Below are 20,372 nucleotides of genomic sequence, written 5' to 3'. Positions count from 1 at the left end.
CTGCAAAGAAAGAAATGGGGTTAAATGATATTTAGATAAGGGATAGTATTTCTTTTAAAGGTAAAGGACTTTCAAACTGTAGTCACACTTTGGCAAATAGGATAGGAATGACAATTTTGTCCTTAGGATCAGATATTAATCACTGACATTTTTATTTTCATTTATCCCTTTGATGTTGCTTTGATGAAAATATGGTAAAAACCAAACAAAAAAATCAACAATAACAAAAATCCTGTAAAGCTTTAAAATAATTAATGAAAACAGTTTAAAAATGAAGGTATGTTTATACTTCTTTCTCTATGGCTTCAAAGATCCCCATTCCTCCCCTTAATGGAAGCATATCATCTGTATAAAAGAGCATAATCTACTTAAATGTAATTAGCACTTTACAACATTTTCTCCTACAGCAGTTAAACAAATATGGCTGAACAACTTATCTCATTCGACTAATGACAAATCAGTATTGTTTGTTAACCTTTTTTTTTTTTTGAGACGGAATCTGGCTCTGGAGTGCAGTGTCATGGTCGCAGCTCACTGCAGCCTCCGCCTCCCGGGTTCAAGCGATTCTCCTGCCTCAGCCTCCTGAGTAGCTGGAATTACAGGTGCATGCCACCACGCCTGGCTAATTTTTGTACTTTTAGTAGAGACGGGGTTTCTCCATGTTGGCCAGGCTGGTCTTGAACTCCTGACCTCGTAATCTGCCCACCTCCGCCTCCCAAAGTGCTGGGATTACCCAGCCTGTTTGTCAACATTTTTACCAGCAATTTATACTCTCAAGTATGAAATTAGAGAATCAATCTAATTTGCTGCAAAACAGACTCAAAAAGTATTTCTTCGTTTTGTCTTTAAGTTGGGAAAATATTCCTCTCCCCTAGCTGATATCTACCTCTACAGTATTGTATTAGTATTTCAGAGGCAATTATTATAATAGGTTTGTTAGGTCTGCAGGAATGCTGAAAATGTATTAAATCAGAATTAAATTATAATCACATAGTACAACTCTAAAACCTCCCATAAAAAACCTGCTGTGAAACTCTAATCCAGCCTTTTGTTTTTATGCATGTGCCAATTAAAACTAAACAAATAGTCTGGCATTTTACTTGTCTTAATTCAAAACTCAATCATAATTCTACTCAGAGCTGAAAAATCTCACAAATTTACACAACAGTTTCACACAATTCAGGAACCGTCTTTTTGCCTGAATGCCCCCATACAAATTTTAAGTATCTTACGACTTAACCCCAAACCTCGATGCTATATTCAATTAACCCAATCGAGAGGTGCTTAAGTAATAAAAATAAACACTTATGTTAGGTGAAGGGACTAGTTGTCTATGAGGACACAAGAAACAAATTCTTAATTTCTATGAACAGAACTAAATTTTATATACATCTCTCAAAGGTACATGAGAAAGCTGAATCAAACTTTACCTAAAAAGATCATCAGCAAGAGACTCTTCTTTTGCATGTTGATTTTGTACCTGTCAAAATTAACATAATATCAAACATTTGCTCAGTGGTGAATATATAGTTAATGAATTGCTATAGTGATAGGTCACTGTCATCTTAGAGATTTCCACATCGGAGGTCACCAAGTCTATGAGTTCTTGCCTCTGCAATATTTCATTTAACGGATCTTCTATATTTTCACTCCATGCTAGTATTATTACAAAAGAGCTCTAATTAAACAGCTTTCTCCCACCAATCTCCACTCAAAGACAACCAATGTATATTGCTAGCTTGCTGAGTTTTTAAACACTCTTTCCAGCAAAACCCTTTTACTAAATGAGATTTCAGTGCTTGGGGATCAGACCACTGATGAGACTAAGAGGGCAACATTTACCCCACCTTCAACTACAGCAGCTCCACAGTTAAAGGGGCTCCTGTGTTCTTGGTCCCAAATCAGGGCTTAGAGGCTGCTGCTAAATTACCTCTCCTCTAAAGTCCTTTTAAATACAAACTCAGTAAACTACTACAGCACCTTACAGAGTCAAAATCAAAAAATCCCTGTGCTAAGTGCATCTTCCTGAAGTCCAGCTATGTCCCTATCATATGCCATTTGAAACCCTTCAGTGACTTCTCCCACCTACCAAGGAAAACACAAACCCTTGCATGTGACCCGCTGAAATGTGCAAGGTTCTTCATAACCTGGTTCCATTTTACTTTCCTAATCACTTCTCAACCTCCTCTTCGTGGGCTCTGTATGCCGGTTAAAACTGAATCACACAAAAAAGAAAAAAGCAAAACCAAAACAAAACCCCAGAATCATCTCCTAATAAATATTCTGTGACCTTCTATCTGCTTTTGTTCATGTTTCTCCCTCTGCCAAGGAAGTTAATTCCTTTTTTTCCCTCTTCCCACATGTAATCATCTTTAAAGGTACATTCATTCAATACTTATTTAGTGCCTCTTTAGCAAAGGCTTCCCGATCCCCTTCTTTCAAAAACAATGCCTGCTATGAAGAACTCTCCCAAAACTTCAGCTACAGAATTCCCAAGATGCTTATCAATTTCTACCTTCTGTTTAATTATTTATGTTTGCACCCTATCCTCTCTAAAAGACCACAAGTTCCTTAAATACAGATAGAGTAAGTCCTGACTTAATGTTTTCGATAGTTTCTTGGAAACTGCAACTGTAAGTGAGATGACAAACAGCAGGTCCTTGAATCATGTTGTTTTGTTGTACTAATGAGAAATAATACTGTTTATGTCATTTCGCTTAAAGTTGCAGTTTCCAAGAACCTATTGACAATGTTAAGGACTTACTGTGTTTATTTTTACTGTTACTAACTTACATTTGAACGCTTCCATAAACTCTCTCTCTCTCTCTCTCTATATATATATATATAATCTCACTTCATTTTCATGTAACTTCATTACTACTATTATACTATTATCTCAATTTTAACCAATGAGGTAACAGAGACTTAGGTTAGGTAACCTGCAGAAGATAAGGGAACTCAGATGGAATAGCTGGGATTTGACCAGGTCTACCTTATTAAAAGCACTAGCTCTTAACCAGGCTGCCTCAGGGCTTCTGAATCTCTAGAGCAAGCCTACAGGAGTGACTTGCAGGGATTCGATCTTACAGACTGATTTTTCTATCATACAGTGAAACAAAATTACATCTTATCTTTTCAGATTTTCTAATAGGGATAGCAGAACATAAATGGGAAGACATAGTTTTAATAAAACAGTTGTCAAAATAACTACTGGTATCATTTTTCTAAATATTCTTAGAGGTTTCCTGGGGAATAATTTTAAAGCTGTAGCATAGTAAAGAAAAAACAGTGAGGAGAAAGCAGTTTTTTCACATATATTTTAGTAAAAACATATAAAATAGTATTAAGAAACAGAAATGCCTCATATTACTGGCATTTTTCAGAGGTCTGCAATAACTACTACTCATAGTCTTTCAAATTCAAATCAGGTTGGATACAGTTCAAATAATTTTTGTTTGATGTACACAATGAAAATATCCTGAATTCAAGGGAACTTCAGGAACTGACGCAGTGATTATGAAAACTAAGACTGGTGGGTCTGCAGCAGAGGCAGAGAAAGAAGGGATGAAAAAGAAAAATAGGAAGGGAATATAGAAAAAGAAGAGCTGCACCCAACAGGGAAATGAGATGGCAGTACAGAACATTTACATAAATAAACAGTAGCCACGCAGCAAAAGAAAGTCAAGTCTGTTATAGAGTAAGTCCTACCAATAGCATCTAAAATGACTCTAGCAAAAAGAGAAGTGATTTGGTGAAATCATCTAGAACACAGTCCATCTAATTCCTAATGAAATAAGCAAAAAATAGAAAACAGTCAGCAGATGTATGATGTATCATCATTCTCTCAACTTCTTCCCCATCTAAAATTAATCAAACAAAACTTGACTGTGTTAATTAATGAAGGAAAAGAGTTTAAACCACGTCATACACTTAAAAAGTGCAGTTGTGCAAAGAACCAAATGATTCTGATGCAGCTGATTCCTAATACTGTCCCAATCCATTAAAAGCGCTACAGAACTGGTCAAACCTGAGGGTTCTTACTAATGCCCCAAATTTGGGGAAAAGGTAGCGTCAACAGGGAAAACAATTGCTAGTAGGTTGCTGGGAAGGGACTAATGGTATAGAAGGTGAAGAAGTGGGGCTGACACTGACCAAACACATAGGCTCCAAGGATCTAACAAATTAGGTAAACAACCCAATAATGCTAGGTTATTCTCTTTTAGCTAGGGCACACTCTCTGGTACAGGACATTTAATTAAAATCCCAGGAGACAGCTAGCCCAAGCTGCACACAGCTCCAGCTGAGCCCTTCCTCTCCCAGATTCAATGTCTTCAGACAACAGAAACTAGATGGGACATGCCATGTGCCATTGACTGTTTCAGCATGATGCCATGCTGACAGTGAGGCATGAGGGAATTCTGTTCTTTAATTTTTATTTTATTTATTATTATTATTTTTGAGACGTGGTCTTGCTCTGTCACCCAGGCTGAAGTGCAGGGGCTCCAATCATGGATCACTGCAACACTGACCTTCTAGGCTCAAGCAATCTTCCCACCTCAGCCTCCTGAGTAGCTGGGACTATAGGCACACGCACTACTATGCCCAGCTAATTTGTTGTGTTTTTTTTGTTTAATTTTCATTTATTTATTTATTTTTTTTTGTAGAGACAGGGTCTCAAGATGTTGTGCAGGCTAGTCTTGAACTCCCAGGTTCAAGTGATCCTCCTGCTCCCAAAGTGCTGGGGTTATAGTCATGAGCCACACCATCGTGTCTGGCTGAATTCTGTTCTTATGGGCAAGTTAAGAATGTTATAAGTAATTTTGATTATACTCAACTTCTGTCTCACAAACTTGCTTCTGAATGCAATCCCTGCATAAGATGGCATATGATCCTTTATGTAGCAAACAGAGTATCTGGATAAGACATTTCCCTTTACCCAAGTGAAGACAAAAACAGGAAAGGGATACTGGAACAGAACATGCAGAAAACAGATAAAGAACCTAATCTGCAGGAAATAATAATCTATGAATAAAAAGCAAAATAGAAATATGAAAGCAATGAAATAATGACAAAAAATTAGATGTTAACAGAACAATGAAATGAAAAAAGAACAAATGCTAAGTAAAAGAACCATAGTAACAGCCTTTCAGAATTAAATAAATTAGAAATAGCTAACACTCTAACACTTTCCACTGTTATAAATGATTTATATGTAGTATCTGATTTAATCCTCCCTCATATGTCTGTGAAATAAAGGTACTACTATTATTCTCATTCTGCACAGATGGAAACAGAGACATTAAGTAATTTGCGTAAGGTCACATACTTGGTGAGAAACATTACAGACACACCTGAAATGTAAATTTTTGATACAGTGAAAGAGCCTAAGAAAACCACAGTGAATGCAGAAAAAATAGATGTGGAGGACAAAGGTAATCCAATAAAACGATAGTTATGTCTTAAATGTAGAGAGCCCAGCAAATACAAAATATTTTTAAATATATAATAGAAAAAAGTTGCCTGAGAAAGAGAATTACACCTGCAAATCAAAACAGCATACTATATGTCAGGAAAAACTAATGGAGAATGATCGACACTGAGATGTATTCTGACTGTTACTGGCTTTCAAGCTTAAGAAAGATGGCTGTGGTCATGCAAGTCACCTAAAAAGGGGACAAATAGGACTGGCATAAGGTGAGGGAAGCTAGGTGGGAGGAAGTACTAATAATCTCCTCACTTTTCATTGTAGGGAGCCAACAAATAATTGTATATGTGAAATTAAATATGAAGTTTAAAACAACTACCAAATCCGACTTACAGTGATTTTTATAGTTTTCTTCCTTAATATTAGACAGATCTCACAAAATATCTTGGAGGGAAGAAACATTTATAGAAATTCAGCAATGCCTTCATTTTAACTTCTTCCTATCAATGTCTCCCTTCCTTCCCAGTCTGTCCCTGCCTCTCAGTACTCCTCAATGAAGAGATATCTGGAATGTTGTTCACTTAACTGTTTAAACAGGTAATTTCTGGGCTTTAGGTTTTCACATCTTCATTCTTTGTGTACTACCATAGTTCTGTGGAATGCACATGTTATAAAATAATAAAGCCAATTTATTCTTTAAAAAAGGAAAGGAAAAAGGATGTGATTTCCATTCTTTCATTTTTTAAAAATAAGCATCCTGAATGACCTTAACAACTCTACTTCATGAGTGACTTTCCTAAATAACCCTTTTTAAAAATAACTGATAGAAAAGCATTTTAAAAAGCAAATTACACTACACCAACTATAAAGCAAAACAAGGAACGCTGAGAGATTAGCAAGGACCACAGTCAGCTTTTGCGTTGCCCTGTGAGTATCTGCAAGTCATGAAAAACCTGAACTCTGCTTTAATGTCTATATGGGGTATGAGTGATACGAAAGAAAACCCAAGATGGTGACTTTAATAAAAGACCCAGCACTAAAGGAAGAAAGAGAAATAAACCTTACAACACAGAAGGAGCTAGCAAAGAAACTTGCCCATCTTTTCTGGCACTTAGTGAAGGAAAGAAATAAAAATCTCATTTGAAGTTTCTAATGATAAGCTGGCCTTCATTCACTCAGGCTTCTGGTCCAAATATTAATACATACTAACTGTCCGGGTGATTCAAAGAATCACAAGAAGATATTTTAATTTAAAGTGGTCTCATATTGGTAGAAGACGACTGGAAGATAAAAAACATACCTTTTCTAGGGGAAATAAACCCGAACTTAAGGCTCAAGAAAACTTCACAGATTGAGTTCCAAAGAAAACAATCGGTTCATATTCAAAAATCACAAAGCACAAACTTGAAAACAAGGTACTGTAAGAGCAGAAAACAGATCAAACATTTTAGTAATGGTATCATTAGGCAAAGAATATAAAAGGAGAAGCTTGAAAAAGAGCAAGGAACAAGAAGATTTAGAAAGAAATAAAACAGACTTCCAGTAATGAGAAAATGAATGAATGGATGCAATGCCAACTAGAGTTGAAGACAGAAGTAGTAAATTGGAAGATGATCTGCAGCAGTTGCCAAAAATATAACCCAGAGAAACAAAGACATGAAACACACAGGAAAGGCAAATGGAAAAGAAAATTTAACTGACATTAAATTCGAATTCCAGAAGGAGATAACGAGGAAAACAGCAAAAAGGTAACTAATATTCAAGAAAACGAACGAGAAATTTTCAGAATTGTTAAAACAGAATCTCCAATTTAAAAAGGCCAGTCCCTTGACATACTATTTAAGTGATATATTTGTAATATCCTCCACATTCTTTTAGTTTTCCTTAAATTTTTGTGGCTTTTATCTCCCCCTTTTCATTAGGATGTGAACTGAATTTCTTAGGTCTCGCTTTTTTTTTTTTTTAAACAAAAGTAAATTTAGTATTCCTTTAAAGCAGCATTACAGAAGGGTATAGATTAATGCTGTGTAACTCAGGAATTTTCCTGAATGAATGACTTTATGTCACTTATTTTAATTTGGTTTTAAGAAGAATTTGCTTGAAGGCCACCATAAGGGACCAAAGTGCAATTTAAACAAGTTTCTGGGCCTCACTTCCTACTAACCTCCATTTCCTGCCTTAGCCACTCTTCTAGTTCTGTATTCTTTCGAGCATGATGAGGTATTAGATCTGATCCTCCAATGATGTGTGGAAGTTTTCCTGCTCCAGGATATGTGACCTATTGAATAATAAAAGTAGTACGATAAAACATATTAACAACAAAGATGACCATTTTAAAAAAAAGATTAAAAAGCAAAGATGGTAAATCACGCATATGTGCCAAAGACGTTTATATTCTACAAATAAAAGTTAGAGAGCAATAACTCTGTTCTAAACCCATCTGTTTTCGCCCTTATCTTTTATAGTTATTACTATATACAGATCTGGACATGTCATGGGATTTATGTATTAAAAATAAGTTAACACTTTTAATTTCCAGTTTTTATTTTAAAATGGCCTTACCTTATCATTTAACAATTAAAGCAACTCGAGATGAACACAAACACTAAAATTTACAGCACCACTGTATTTTGTTCTAACGACTTCAAAGCTTAAGCTCTTTCTAATATTGATGAAAATTTAAATCTTTTTCAAAACTTTCCAGTTCACTGAGTCATAGCAGGAGATGTTGGGGATGCCAACAATTTACACTTTCAATTGATATTTTAATTGTTTACAAGTAAAGAGGTGCTTTAAGAAACGCAAATTCCATGTGAAAATGCCTATCAAGATCATTGTTAATACTTATTAGTTAATACCATTGTTAATAGTAACAGTTCCTTAATATTTGTAACATGCTTTTAAAATTCCAACATATGAAGTAGAAAGAGAATTTTAAATTTCTTTTCACCCCTAAGCAGTATTTTAAAAGTTTAAAAAGCACCATATCATTGATTGGGAGGGTTGTTTGAGACAGGGTCTCACTCTGTCATCTAGGCTGGAGAGTGCAGTCTGAGGAGAGAGAAAATCACCTGGTGACCATTGAAAAGGCCCCAGAGACAAAACTTCTCTGAGCAATTTAGAAGGGAGCAAAGACCAACTGGTGACCATCAAACAAGCTAACCGGAGGCAAAACTCCTTATGTGGGGAATTTAGAAGTAATCAAACTTCCCCAGTATCTAAAGTCAGCTTCTGATTCCAGGCCTCTTTCAACTTTTATAAGTAACTAAAATTTTTACACATCTCTGGAATGCCATGCTGAAACTCATTTTACAACAATCCCAAACTCCCACCTTAAGGTCCATAAATGCTCCTAAGGACAATCCGCCATGGTGTGCTCAGTCCTCTCGCTGAGGCGCTGCTCTGTATTCTTCTGCAGTGTTCTTCCTTTCTAATAAACTTTCCTTTTTCAAATCTATACTGTTGTCGGTAAATTCTTTTTACCAACCCATGAGTTGACCACTTCCCAGTGCTGGGGCTCTGATACCTGGCCCAGCACAGTGGTGTAATCTTGGCTCACTGCAACCTCTGCCTCTTGGGCTCAAACGATCCTCCGACTTCAGCCTCCTGAGTACCTGGGACTACAGGCAGACGTCACCACACCTAGCTAATTTTTATATTTTTTTGTAGAGAGAGGGTTTCACCATATTGCCCAGGCTGGTCTCAAACTCCTGGGCTCAAGTCATCCACCTGCCTTGGCCTCCCAAAGTGCTGGCATTACAAGTGTGAGCTACCAGGCCCAGCATGACTCGGAGATACAAAAAACTCAGACAAATTCCTGTATTAATATCAATCCAGTTAAACATCCTCCTGTAAAAATTTTGAATTGGATTTCTTCTATAGTTTCAGAACAGATTACTTGGTTAAGGATAGCAGTATTTTTAAGCATTTTAAGTATTTCCAAACCACTTTCCAGAAATTTATATCACTTCATACTTCTTCAATTGTTAATACACCACTCTGTGCCAATAGTAAACATTACTGCTGTTTCTTTGTAAAACTATAAAAAAAGTATTTTGAATTTTATGAGATCTTGTAACACAATATTAAACATGAAGTAACCATGTAGTAAAAATGCCTTTGTGCTATTCATGAACCTCAGATACAGGGTGAGAAAAAGTGGGTATTAAACAAAAAGCTATCGTGGTGCCATTTAACTGGAAGATATTTCCATTTTCTGCTCTAAGTAGAAGAGATTCTTCCCATCGAATGGAGTTCAGAACCCTTTAGATACTATTATAGTAGGTAGAACTAATTTAACTGTGAAATGTTAATAGTAAATGCTCACAGTAGAGAGAAAAACCTCTACTACCTCAGAGTCATGACAAGATCATGTTACAGAGGAAAGCAGTTTTCCACAAAAATTACTTTTGAATAATTACTGTACTCTGATCAAATGGATAAGTAAAGGTTAGCAGTCAGAAGTAGGTCTGGAGCAAGAAGCAAATGTAAGACAACAAAAGAATACCTACTGGATAGAAGTCTTTTTTTAACCATTACCGAAAAAATAAGTATCAGTTCCTTAATGAGCAGAAACTCAGGTCTGATGATCATACTCAGCATACATATTTATATTGTGTTTTATACGTAAATATAGACTATAGTTTGAATTATTAAATATGTTCAGTTATTTTAAATACATTTTAATCTTCATAAAGTCCTGAGCTAAAGAACCCTCTTAGGGTAGTTGTAGACCAATATTAGACTAACAGAGAAGATCCTGTGATTATCAACAAAAACTTTCTGCTTACGGTAGAGAAAACCAGGTAAACAGCAACTTGTAAAGAATTCAATCTTGATGAAATCTATTTCATTCTAGGTGTCCAATATATTCATTAACTGTAAGTTCATGTCCTTCCTAGAAGAATTTTTTCAAGCATTTTAAGCAGAAGAAATAATATCAGTTTTCAACATAAACTGCTTTTATTTTCGTTTAGCATCATTGGTATCTCTAAAAACATTTCAAACACTGACCTGTTGTGATACAGTTGAAATACCTACCTTTTTGAATTTCTTGAAATTGTTAAGTTGACCATAATCATTTATGCCAGATGGATTTCTGGAAGTAGAGTTTTCAATCACCAGTGATCTAAATTCAGTCAATAACAACTTTCTTGGAAGCATCTCACTATCATCCTGAAGTTTGTCATTGTTCTTAGATGGGGTTAAGATGGATAGGTAAGAAAGAGAAGCAATAACAAGGAAAAGTCACTTGTCATTTGGGAATCTATAGAAAAAAGTTCAAATACCTGAAAAAATTAGTAAAAATGTTTTATTTCTCATACCTGAATTTGTATTTGGAATCAAATCATATCTAATCCAAAATCAGAAAATTACTCAAATGCTCTCTAACTTTGGAAACATTTATACTCATCTGTGATAGAAGGCTAAAAACTGTGAAGTATTTTTAACCTAGTAGTTATTCTAATAAATATCATCTCAGTAAATAATTTACCTCCAGATATATATTTTATTGACATAAAATCTCAGCATTGTCTGCTTTTCATTAAAATTGTACACTGAGATTATAAAATACCCTGTTCTACAGATCCTCATCTACTTTTCTTAAACTTTTGGGATTGTCAATAGTTTGTATTTTTTATTACTCTTAATATCTCAAAAAAGTCAATCATTAATTCTGGACATACTATCTCATTAACTGACAAGCCATTTTTAATTCAAGATTAATGACTGTTAAATTCGCCTGAAAAGTCCTTCCTGTTATCCTTCAATTGCTGGATGAGATTCTTGGCTTCCTGTCATTTACTATTAACTAGTCAGTTACACATCAACATTGTTACAGCTGCTTAAGGCTGACATCTTAGTTCTTTTAACTGCTGTAACTATGTAATTAATATGCAAGTTGCTAATAGGTCTAAGATAAAAGCAGTCAAAAAGGAAAAAAAAATGGGGAAAGTCAGAAGAAAAGGTTCATCTGATAGTGACAGAATGTAAACAGCACATTATTAAGAACAGCCTACACTTTTAGAAATATTTCCCACCCATCACTCTATCTGATATAAATCCTGCTAGAAAAGCATCAACCTCATTTTATAGAGTATTTGAGGTTCTTAAATGTGAAAATGACTTGTTCAAGGCCACATATCTAAGGAGTAGAAGGCAGGGAATTAATTATACCCTGGCTTCTCTCTATACTCTTCACTGCATCATGGTTATAATATAATCGATCCAGGCCGGGCACGGTGGTTCACGCCTGTAATCTCAGCACTTTGAGAGGCCAAGGCAGGTGGATCACCTGAGGTCGGGAGTTCGAGACCAGCCTGACCAACATGGAGAAACCCCATTTCTACTAAAAGTACAAAATAAGCCGGGCCTGGTAGCACATGCCTGCAGTCCTAGCTACTTGGGAGGCTGAAGTAGAATAGCTTGAACCCGGGAGGTAGAGGTTGCAGTTAGCTGAGATAACACCTTTGCACTCTAGCCTGGGCAACAAGAGCAAAATTCTATCTCAAAATAAATAAACATAAATAAATAAATGAAAGAAATAATAATATGATCGATCCATTTCCAGGCACAATCATGAAGTATGCCAAAATTAAGAAAGAGAAATAATCCAAAGAATGTAAAATGACAAAAACTGATGAGATGACAGTCTCTGTAAGCCAAATCTGTAAAAAATTAATAAAACGTTTCTCACAGATATTTCTTCTTTAGTTGACCATAGTGATCCTTCCTTGAGTTCACGTTTCTTCCCAATTTCATTTTCTTGCTAAAGAAATAAAATAAAAAATACTGTTCATAGGAGTTATAAAATTGTACCTTTATATCACTTCTTGACCTTTTGAATAAGATGAAGTGTTAAATGGTTCCTTTCTAAAAACTTAAGAGATATTCATGTTATGTATAACCAGGCATTTGGCTTTCAACTGCTTTCCAAAAGAAATTATGAGATGAAAATATATGTTGAAAGAGATACTGTAGTATCAGGGCAAAGAATTGGAAGCAATCTAAAGCCACATAAATCACATGCTTAGAGAATATTTAACAGTATGGGAAAATGATTATAAGTAAATTAAAAACGACTACAAAATTTCACTAATAGTCTACAAAATAAAATGTAAAGAGAAAATACTAAAATATTAACCATGGTTGTCTGTAGATGGTAGGATTATCAACAAACTGTCAGTTTGTTTTATTTTATACATGTCTGTATGATCGTGTATTACTTTTATAATCAAAAAAGAAACATTTTAAAAGAATTCAAGTTTACAATAGTGTCTTAAATCACACTTAAAGAAGAAACAGGTACTTTAACTGTTTAAGATATTTGTCTGGAATAAAAGTGGACTGCCTTGCATATAGTCACAGTACCTTTCACATTAACATGTCTGGATCATGTTCTGGACGAAACAATATTACATAAATGGGTAATGAAAAATGCTTAACTTGAGATACAATTCTCTTGGATGCAAAGTGGGGGACCTAACATTTTACATCACATTTTCAGTAATACAGCAGTAAGTCATGAAAGTTTTAAAAAGGAAGTTGGAAAGGGCAGAAAAACAAATGTACTTTGTGCTTGCCTACAGAGTAAAGAGGATATTTTAATCAATAGGATTAAATGTATGTTCCAGGCCTATCACGTGCCATTTTACTTAGGCTGAGTACTTTCACATAAAATTTACAGAAAGTTGTTAACACAATCAGAACATTTCACTCCCTTTATACATGAATACAAACTCCCTTTACGCACCTTTTCCCCATCCTGCCCTACTCTCTCAAAGTTGCTCTTCCTCCTGAAGTTTTGATTTTCCAACTCAGAGAATCATAAAACCTACCTAGATACTCAGACTATAAGCTTGGAAATTATCTTTTATCCTTTCCTATCTATTTATTTCCCATATAAGCAAATCACCAAGTCTTGGGGATTCTACCTCAATGCCTATCAAACTTCTCTTCTCAAACTGCCTTTCATGGTAGATGCCCAATGCCTACAATCATGGAATAACTCAGTGAATTACACAGTGAAAGCTGACAAAAGAACAGTCAAAAGAGCATGGCAGATCTGTGTTTAAGTCCCAGTTGTCAAACCTAGCTATGTGACCTTGGCAAGTTACTTAATAACTCCCACTGTCAGTTTCCACACGTGTTCAATAGGTGTGTTTAACTACTGCATTGTAGGTTTGCTGTAAATATAATAAAGGTATCCAATAAGTGGTAGCTATTACTACAGGATACTGGAAAATGCTATAGTTTTAAGAATTTACTAATGAGTATTGAAAAAACGCTAAATAAAAATGCTTAACTTGAGATAGGAGGGTGGAATGAAGTGAAGAGAAATATACTATAGATACAGGGGATGCTGTTAAGAAGAATGTTAAGGATCTTGAGTCAGTTTTGCATTTTATGGAGACTGTGAAACTGAAAGTAAGGCCAAGACACAGCTATCTATGCATAGCTATCATTCATATAAGGATAAAATCCTAGCAGGAATATTAAGCTAATAATTTTCCATTTCAGCTGATAGGAAATCTTACAGACATGCTATAATCTAAATTTAGATCCAAAAACAGAAATGACAGTTCTACCATCAACATCTTTTGGAAAGTGCCTTTCTGAAATATAGCTAAGGATTCCAACACCAAAGAGAAGTATCACAATTTTTGCCTTCAAAAAGTTGCAAAAAAATTAAATTAAAGGATTAAGAAGTATTTTTCTCTTGACAGTCACTTCTGCAGCTAAAAAAATTAAGCACCAATTCCTTTAATCCATGAGATTAACAAGGACTTTCAGACAAATTCTTAAAATAACAAAAATAAAATAATTTAAAACAAACCCACATTGAGTAAGGTTGATGGATTTTATCAATGTCAATTTCCTGGTTGTGATACTGTGCTATAGTTATGCAAGCTGTAACAATCAGGGGAAATTAGGTAAAGGGTTCACTGCATGTGAACAATTATCTCAAAATAAACAGTTTTTAAAAATAACCTTACATTGAAAACACAAACACTTTTGTACCTATTACAGATTCTTACTAAAAATATTATAGTGCTAGAATACAGTGATTTAACCTGTAGCAGTCAATCCCATGGTATCCCTGGGGAATTGGTTCCATGACTTCCCATGGACACCAAAATCCATGGATGCTCAAGTCCCTGATAAAAAATAGCATAAATTTTGCATATAACATAGGCACATCCTCTCATATACTTTAAATCATCTCTAGAATACTTATAATACCTAATACAATGTAAGTGCTATGTAAATAGTTGTTAGGTAGGAAATAATAATTTTTAAAAAGTTTGTACATGTACAGATGCATTTTCTTTCCCAAATACTTTCAATCACATGCTGATAAAATCAGAGGATGTGGGACCCATGGATACAGACGGCCAACTGTATCTCAATCACAGATACTGCAATTAAACTGCTATTCTCTCTCCAAAAGCCTACTACAACATATTTTGTACTGTAATTTTCATTTAGAATGTCACGAATTCTGAAACAGTAAAATAAAGGAAAAGTGGAATTATGCTATAGGATCACAGGGCAAAATAAAATAATTATATTTCCTGATATCATTATACCTCATATAAACCTTACATATTAAATGAAAGTTCTGGTCTATGAAAGACTGTCTGATGGCTCCCATGTCAAGAGTGTACAGTGCTCAGTTCTTGTGTTTCCCCGTCAGTGCTCTAACGCCCAGTGCCCTGAGTGACATAAGCCCTGGGAGAATGTGCAGTGAAAATAGGTCTTCAGGAAAATTCATTAGCAGTCATCCAGGATGAGCCAAAGAGAGCTGTTACAAACTAAAACCACAACCATCTCCAGACAGATTTGTGGCCACCGTAGCAGTGGACTAATCTGGGATGGAATTTAAGGGAAAAAAAGGGGGGTGGGGGGAGCTACTTAAAAAAAGATTAAAGTCACTTTGGGAGGCCAAGGCGGGCGGATCACGGTCAGGAGACTGAGACCATCCTGGCTAACATGGTGAAATACTGTCTTTACTAAAAATACAAAAAATTAGCCAGGCGTGGTGGCGGGCACCTGTACTCCCAGCTACTAGGGAGGCTGAGACAGGAGAATGGCATGAACCCGGGAGGCGGAGCTTGCAGTGAGCGGAGATCATGCCACTGCACTCCAGTCTGGGCAACAGAACGAGACCCCATCTCAAAAAACAAAAAAAGATTAAAGTACGTACTAGGACAAGAAGACTGAAGAAAGTAAGAACATGTCAGAGAAAATCAGAGGAGAAAAGAGCACAGCAAGGGAAATGCATTTCCAAAGCTGTGGCCAAAGTAATGTAAAAAGTGCCTAACTTTCTAAACACTTACCTGTAATATTAAGTAACTGAATACAGATTCTGAAACAGTCTGGAACTAAAGTAATAATGTAAATCCATAATGCAACAGAATAAAGATAGCTTTACAAACATATGCAAATGTATTAAACTTAGCAAATAATGTCTTGTATTTCAACAAATGTCACATTAAACTAATTTACCTAGCTCTCCACCATAGTAGAAATTGATACAGAAGTGACTTATAGAATATATAAATCTCTTGTTTCACTTAGTGCTTCTGTGAAATGAAAGTAGTCTTAAATCCTTCACAATAAAAAAAAATAAAAACCCTCTGTCTCCGAAGTTCTCACTCTGGCTGCAAAATGGAATCTGGTAATTCAACATTCATTCTCTCTTTGTTCCTTAAATACAACTCTTTATCAGGGACAGCAATGTGCCAAGTTTAAAACATTTCCAGACTCTTCTAGACTGAGGATAGAGAGTGGCTAAATTATATCCAATTCTGGCCAATAACAAAAGTTATTAAGTTGGGTTTCTGAGAAAGCTCCTTAGAAAACAGGTAAGAATTCAGCTGGAAAGGCCTTTACCCTGTCCCCTCATCATCACATTCTTCCTCCCTGGAAAGTAGACTTGATGGCTGGAGGTATCCTCTCAAAGAGCAGAAAGACAGACACCTAGTAAATTAATACCATGGAAAGCAGCTCTGATAATCTACTTCCAGGCTACTTTTATAGGGGAAAAAAGATTCTATCTCATGGAAGCCACTGATTTTAGAATTTTTAAAAATATCAAAGGAATTCTTAGCTAACACAATGAGGGAACTTATCCTGGGAAGGAAAATCAGATATACTGAATGAAAATCTCTGGGGCTCTGGCCCGGGAATCTATATTTTCAAAAAGCTTACTAGCTGACTCCAATGCAGCTGGTCCACAGAAGGGCATTTAGGATCACTCAGAAGAAGTAACAAATAATGGGGATACCCTTGCCTATATGAAGATAACAATATACAGGCCAAATAGGACATAACGTTCTGTTTTTTGAGGAGTAGTTATAGATTTATAAGGTCCTTGATAAACTCTAGGTTCTCAACTGCTTAGCTAATAAACTATAACTTCCATTCACTTAATCCTATCCTTTCGCCTATTCCTATCCTTATTGTGCAGGTGTTATAGGAGAGGATTACCACAGCCATGAATGAGTGGAGCTAATGAAACCATGTTGGAGATCAGAATATTAAAATTTTACTTCATCAGGTCTGTGCTCTCATCTAAAGAGCTACCAAATCTATAGCCAGATCAACTTACTGATGTATATAAAAAAGAAAATAATCTGAGGTGTTTTCATAGATCAAAATAGGTAAGACAAATTATCAACATTCATGAAAATAGACAAGGATATTAAAAAACCTAAATGAAAATGCAAATTCCTAGTGATGTCATATCCTAAAAATTTATTGAGTAGATACTTAGTTTTACTAACTTCATCTTTCTGTGCCTGTTTCTTATACTGAACCATCTCCTACACTTATCATCACAGCCAAATGTCTTTTATAATAGTACAGCCTAATTTGGAAATCTATTAAAACAATCTTATATGAAAGTTTAATTTGTGGTCATTTATTTTACACTACTGAAGAATCACTGTACTTTTAACATTTACCACTCACCTTATCAACCTACAAATTCCTATAGTACTGAGTGTTAAAAACATTAATGGATGCTCATACTGTCAATACAAAATCAAAAGTACCTTTTAACATTCTAAGCTTCTATGTACTATACCTCTCATTTAAAATGTTACTTACAGATATTTTGCTACTTTCTGGTACTGCTTCATCACTGAAAGTATCATTTGTTTCTATATCCATCCTTGGCCTTTTTCTAATATTGACATCTTCCTCTTGTTTTTGAACTTTCACACCAGTTTCTAATTCTGGTTTTGTGTCCTTGAATAACTGTTCCAATACTTCATCTTCTATGGCCACATCATCCATTTCTCTTTTTTTATTTGATCTTAGCTTTTCTGAAGCATGAGATTTACTGGCAGAATTTTTCACACTGGATTTTAAATCTGTATCTGTAAATAAGTTATCATCTGAGTTTGTGTCCACAGGCTCATTCTGAGATAGATGCTGCTCCTTATTTTGCCATAATGAGGGTGTAGCAGGTTGTGTTTGTTCTAAAACAGAACAAGACATTTCTATTCTTGCTGATTTGCATGAAGACATTTCTTGATTTTCTTCATCCCTTTCCCTTAGATTTAAAAAAAAAAAAAGAAGAAAACAAAACAAGAAAATGAACACAGCTAAGTAATCTTTTAGTTTGGCAAAATTCATCACTCCCTCCATTTAGTTCACAATGTACTCTTGATTTTATTAATTAACACTATTACTGGAAATCAACAAATAGACCTTTGAAAACAGTGCAGAACTCACATTTCTGCTGTTTTGATAGAACTGATGGACCCTGTGGCTAAAGCAGTATGGTGATCGCTATCTTCTCTGCTTAAGTTGCATTAGTTGATAATTACAGGAAAAGGTAGAAAAATATAAAAATACAAAGAACATGTTGCCAGGAAACAGCAGCTTACTTTATAATGTAGTAAGGTTGTGGGCAGGGAAAATTACCCTGGGAATATAACCTGATGGGTTAATGAGAGACGGATTTAAGATAGTAAGTCGGAGTGACTAAATCTACAATACAGTACTGACTGCATACTGCAAATGCTATGTGAATATATCACTAAAAGTTTCCTATACAATACTGTATCATTCATTCAATAAATACCAAACACTTTATGCAAAGTGCACTAAGCCCATAGAGGACACAAAGACCTGGGACTCTGTTCTCCAGGAGTTTATTGGATTCATGTTGAACTAGAATAGTCAACCCAATGTTCTATTAACACTAATTTAATGCCAAGGTACCGGACAAACCAACCAATCAAGAGGTTTTTGTAATAATTTAGGTGGTCAGAATTTGAACCTGGCAATAGATGGAAATGGAGGGATTGATAGACACTGAAAATAACAATCAAAAACACTGATTTCAGGAGCCAGAGGACAAAGAGTCAAAAATTGTAACAATGTAAGCTATTTTACTAAAAAAAAAAGAAATCACACTGGGTGAGAGGACAGAAAAAGTTTTTAGGTCTATTACTGGGGAAACAGCATGAAACCCCTGTGGAAAAGAAGTAAAACTTAAAGGAAAAGTTAGGGCCAAATATGTTGATTGTCAGTAATAAAGTCTCAAAACCTGAAGGTAGAGTATAAAGAGCAGTAGGGGGAAGAAAAGAAGTCCTCCAAAGTTCATACAGAAATGGGAGAAATAACATCATCTTTTCTGAGAAGCTTAACAGGGACGGTATAAGACAAAAGGCAGTAGTAGCTAGAGGAAGAAACCAGGTCAAGAGAAGGTTTTCAAAAATAAAGGTGAGATTGAACTTTTGAAAACAGAAGAAAAAAATCTAGGATGATCAATATATTCAAAATATGGAAATTGAGAAAGTAATTGATGGAATATGGTATTAGAGGGAGTGAGAGCGGTTCTCAAGGAAAACCAGCAGAAATGTGATTTTAGAACTGAGATGGGAGCTTAGTTCTTATTGAAGAGAATTGCGGCAAGGAAAACAACACGTAAGTATATGCATAGAAGGAGATAAAGGAGAATCTGTCTAGTGGCTCTAGTGAAGGAGATGAGGGACATTTCTGAGAGGGAAAGGGGTCAAAAAGCTGCAGCAGAAGCAGCATACTTAATCAGCACAGACTAAAGACAATACCATTCTACAACAGGATAAAAAAACTTTCATATTTTTTTTCCAGAGACATGAGAGAAGTTATCAAAAACAGACCTTTTTTTGGTAGACGGCTGAAAGTAGTTTCTGATGGAGTTGGTCTGCTGCTGCTGAGAAGCCCTATCTTTACTTTTATTTATACTTGGCAATTTAGTTGGTGAAAGCTGATAGTTTGGGATTCTCATCTTAGCTAAAGTATTTGATATCATACTATTATTATTGGAGCTTGTTTTGCAGGACTCCTTTATAGTGGGTGTGTCTTGTGAAAGCATTCTGATTTTTTGTTCCATTTTGGAGACTTTGATTTCTTTCGGCCTTTCACTCAAATCCCTGTAGAAAAAGAAATGAATGCAAGGTAAACAATCTAGTTTACAGCAACTTTAATATAGAAACAAAGATCGTTAAATAGTTCTAATGTAATATAATTTTAAAAGATAATTTTTAGACAAAAATACACTGAATATATTTTACCATCCCAGGAAAGCAATTCCTTTATTACCTGGGCAAAGGATGATACCTTATTCTTCTTCACCCCCTAGAGCACATATTGTTGCTCTACTATAGACGACTGACAAACACACAAAGAATACCAACTGAGGATAGCCTATTATAAGTTAAACTAGGTAATAATCCTAGGCAATTTCTGTTTTGTTTAAAAATTTTTAATTATTCCCACATAAAATCACTATTATTATGGTACTTTCATTATTATTTACTATTATATTATTATAGTATTTTTTATTAAAAATGGAAAATCAGAATAAAATCACATATAAGATATTCAGGTCACTGTAAATGAACTGATATGATTATATTTCAGTCAGATGGCAGGCTCTAGAATAGAA

The 20,372-nt window shown here is 35.1% G+C and overlaps 1 protein-coding gene across 2 annotated transcripts in view; it reads right to left on the bottom strand.

The window, feature by feature from the left end:
* Positions 1–20,372, bottom strand: part of LOC105497284 (nibrin) — a 62,426-nt gene that overhangs the window by 13,115 nt on the left and 28,939 nt on the right. For both annotated transcript variants that reach the window (XR_011606384.1, XM_011768293.2), the window contains exons 10-15: positions 19,585–19,857; positions 17,540–17,987; positions 12,123–12,194; positions 10,466–10,618; positions 7,590–7,703; positions 1,431–1,480 (exon numbers count right to left, since the gene is read on the bottom strand). Coding sequence is in view for 1 of the 2 variants with exons in the window: in XM_011768293.2 (XP_011766595.2) it covers positions 1,431–1,480; positions 7,590–7,703; positions 10,466–10,618; positions 12,123–12,194; positions 17,540–17,987; positions 19,585–19,857 (1,110 nt within the window). In the remaining variant the exon portion in view is untranslated. The remainder of the gene's footprint in view (positions 1–1,430; positions 1,481–7,589; positions 7,704–10,465; positions 10,619–12,122; positions 12,195–17,539; positions 17,988–19,584; positions 19,858–20,372) is intronic.

The sequence above is a fragment of the Macaca nemestrina genome, chromosome 8, assembly GCF_043159975.1.
Source record: "Macaca nemestrina isolate mMacNem1 chromosome 8, mMacNem.hap1, whole genome shotgun sequence".
Taxonomy (NCBI): domain Eukaryota; kingdom Metazoa; phylum Chordata; class Mammalia; order Primates; family Cercopithecidae; genus Macaca; species Macaca nemestrina.
This window is presented reverse-complemented; position numbering and strand designations above follow the sequence as displayed.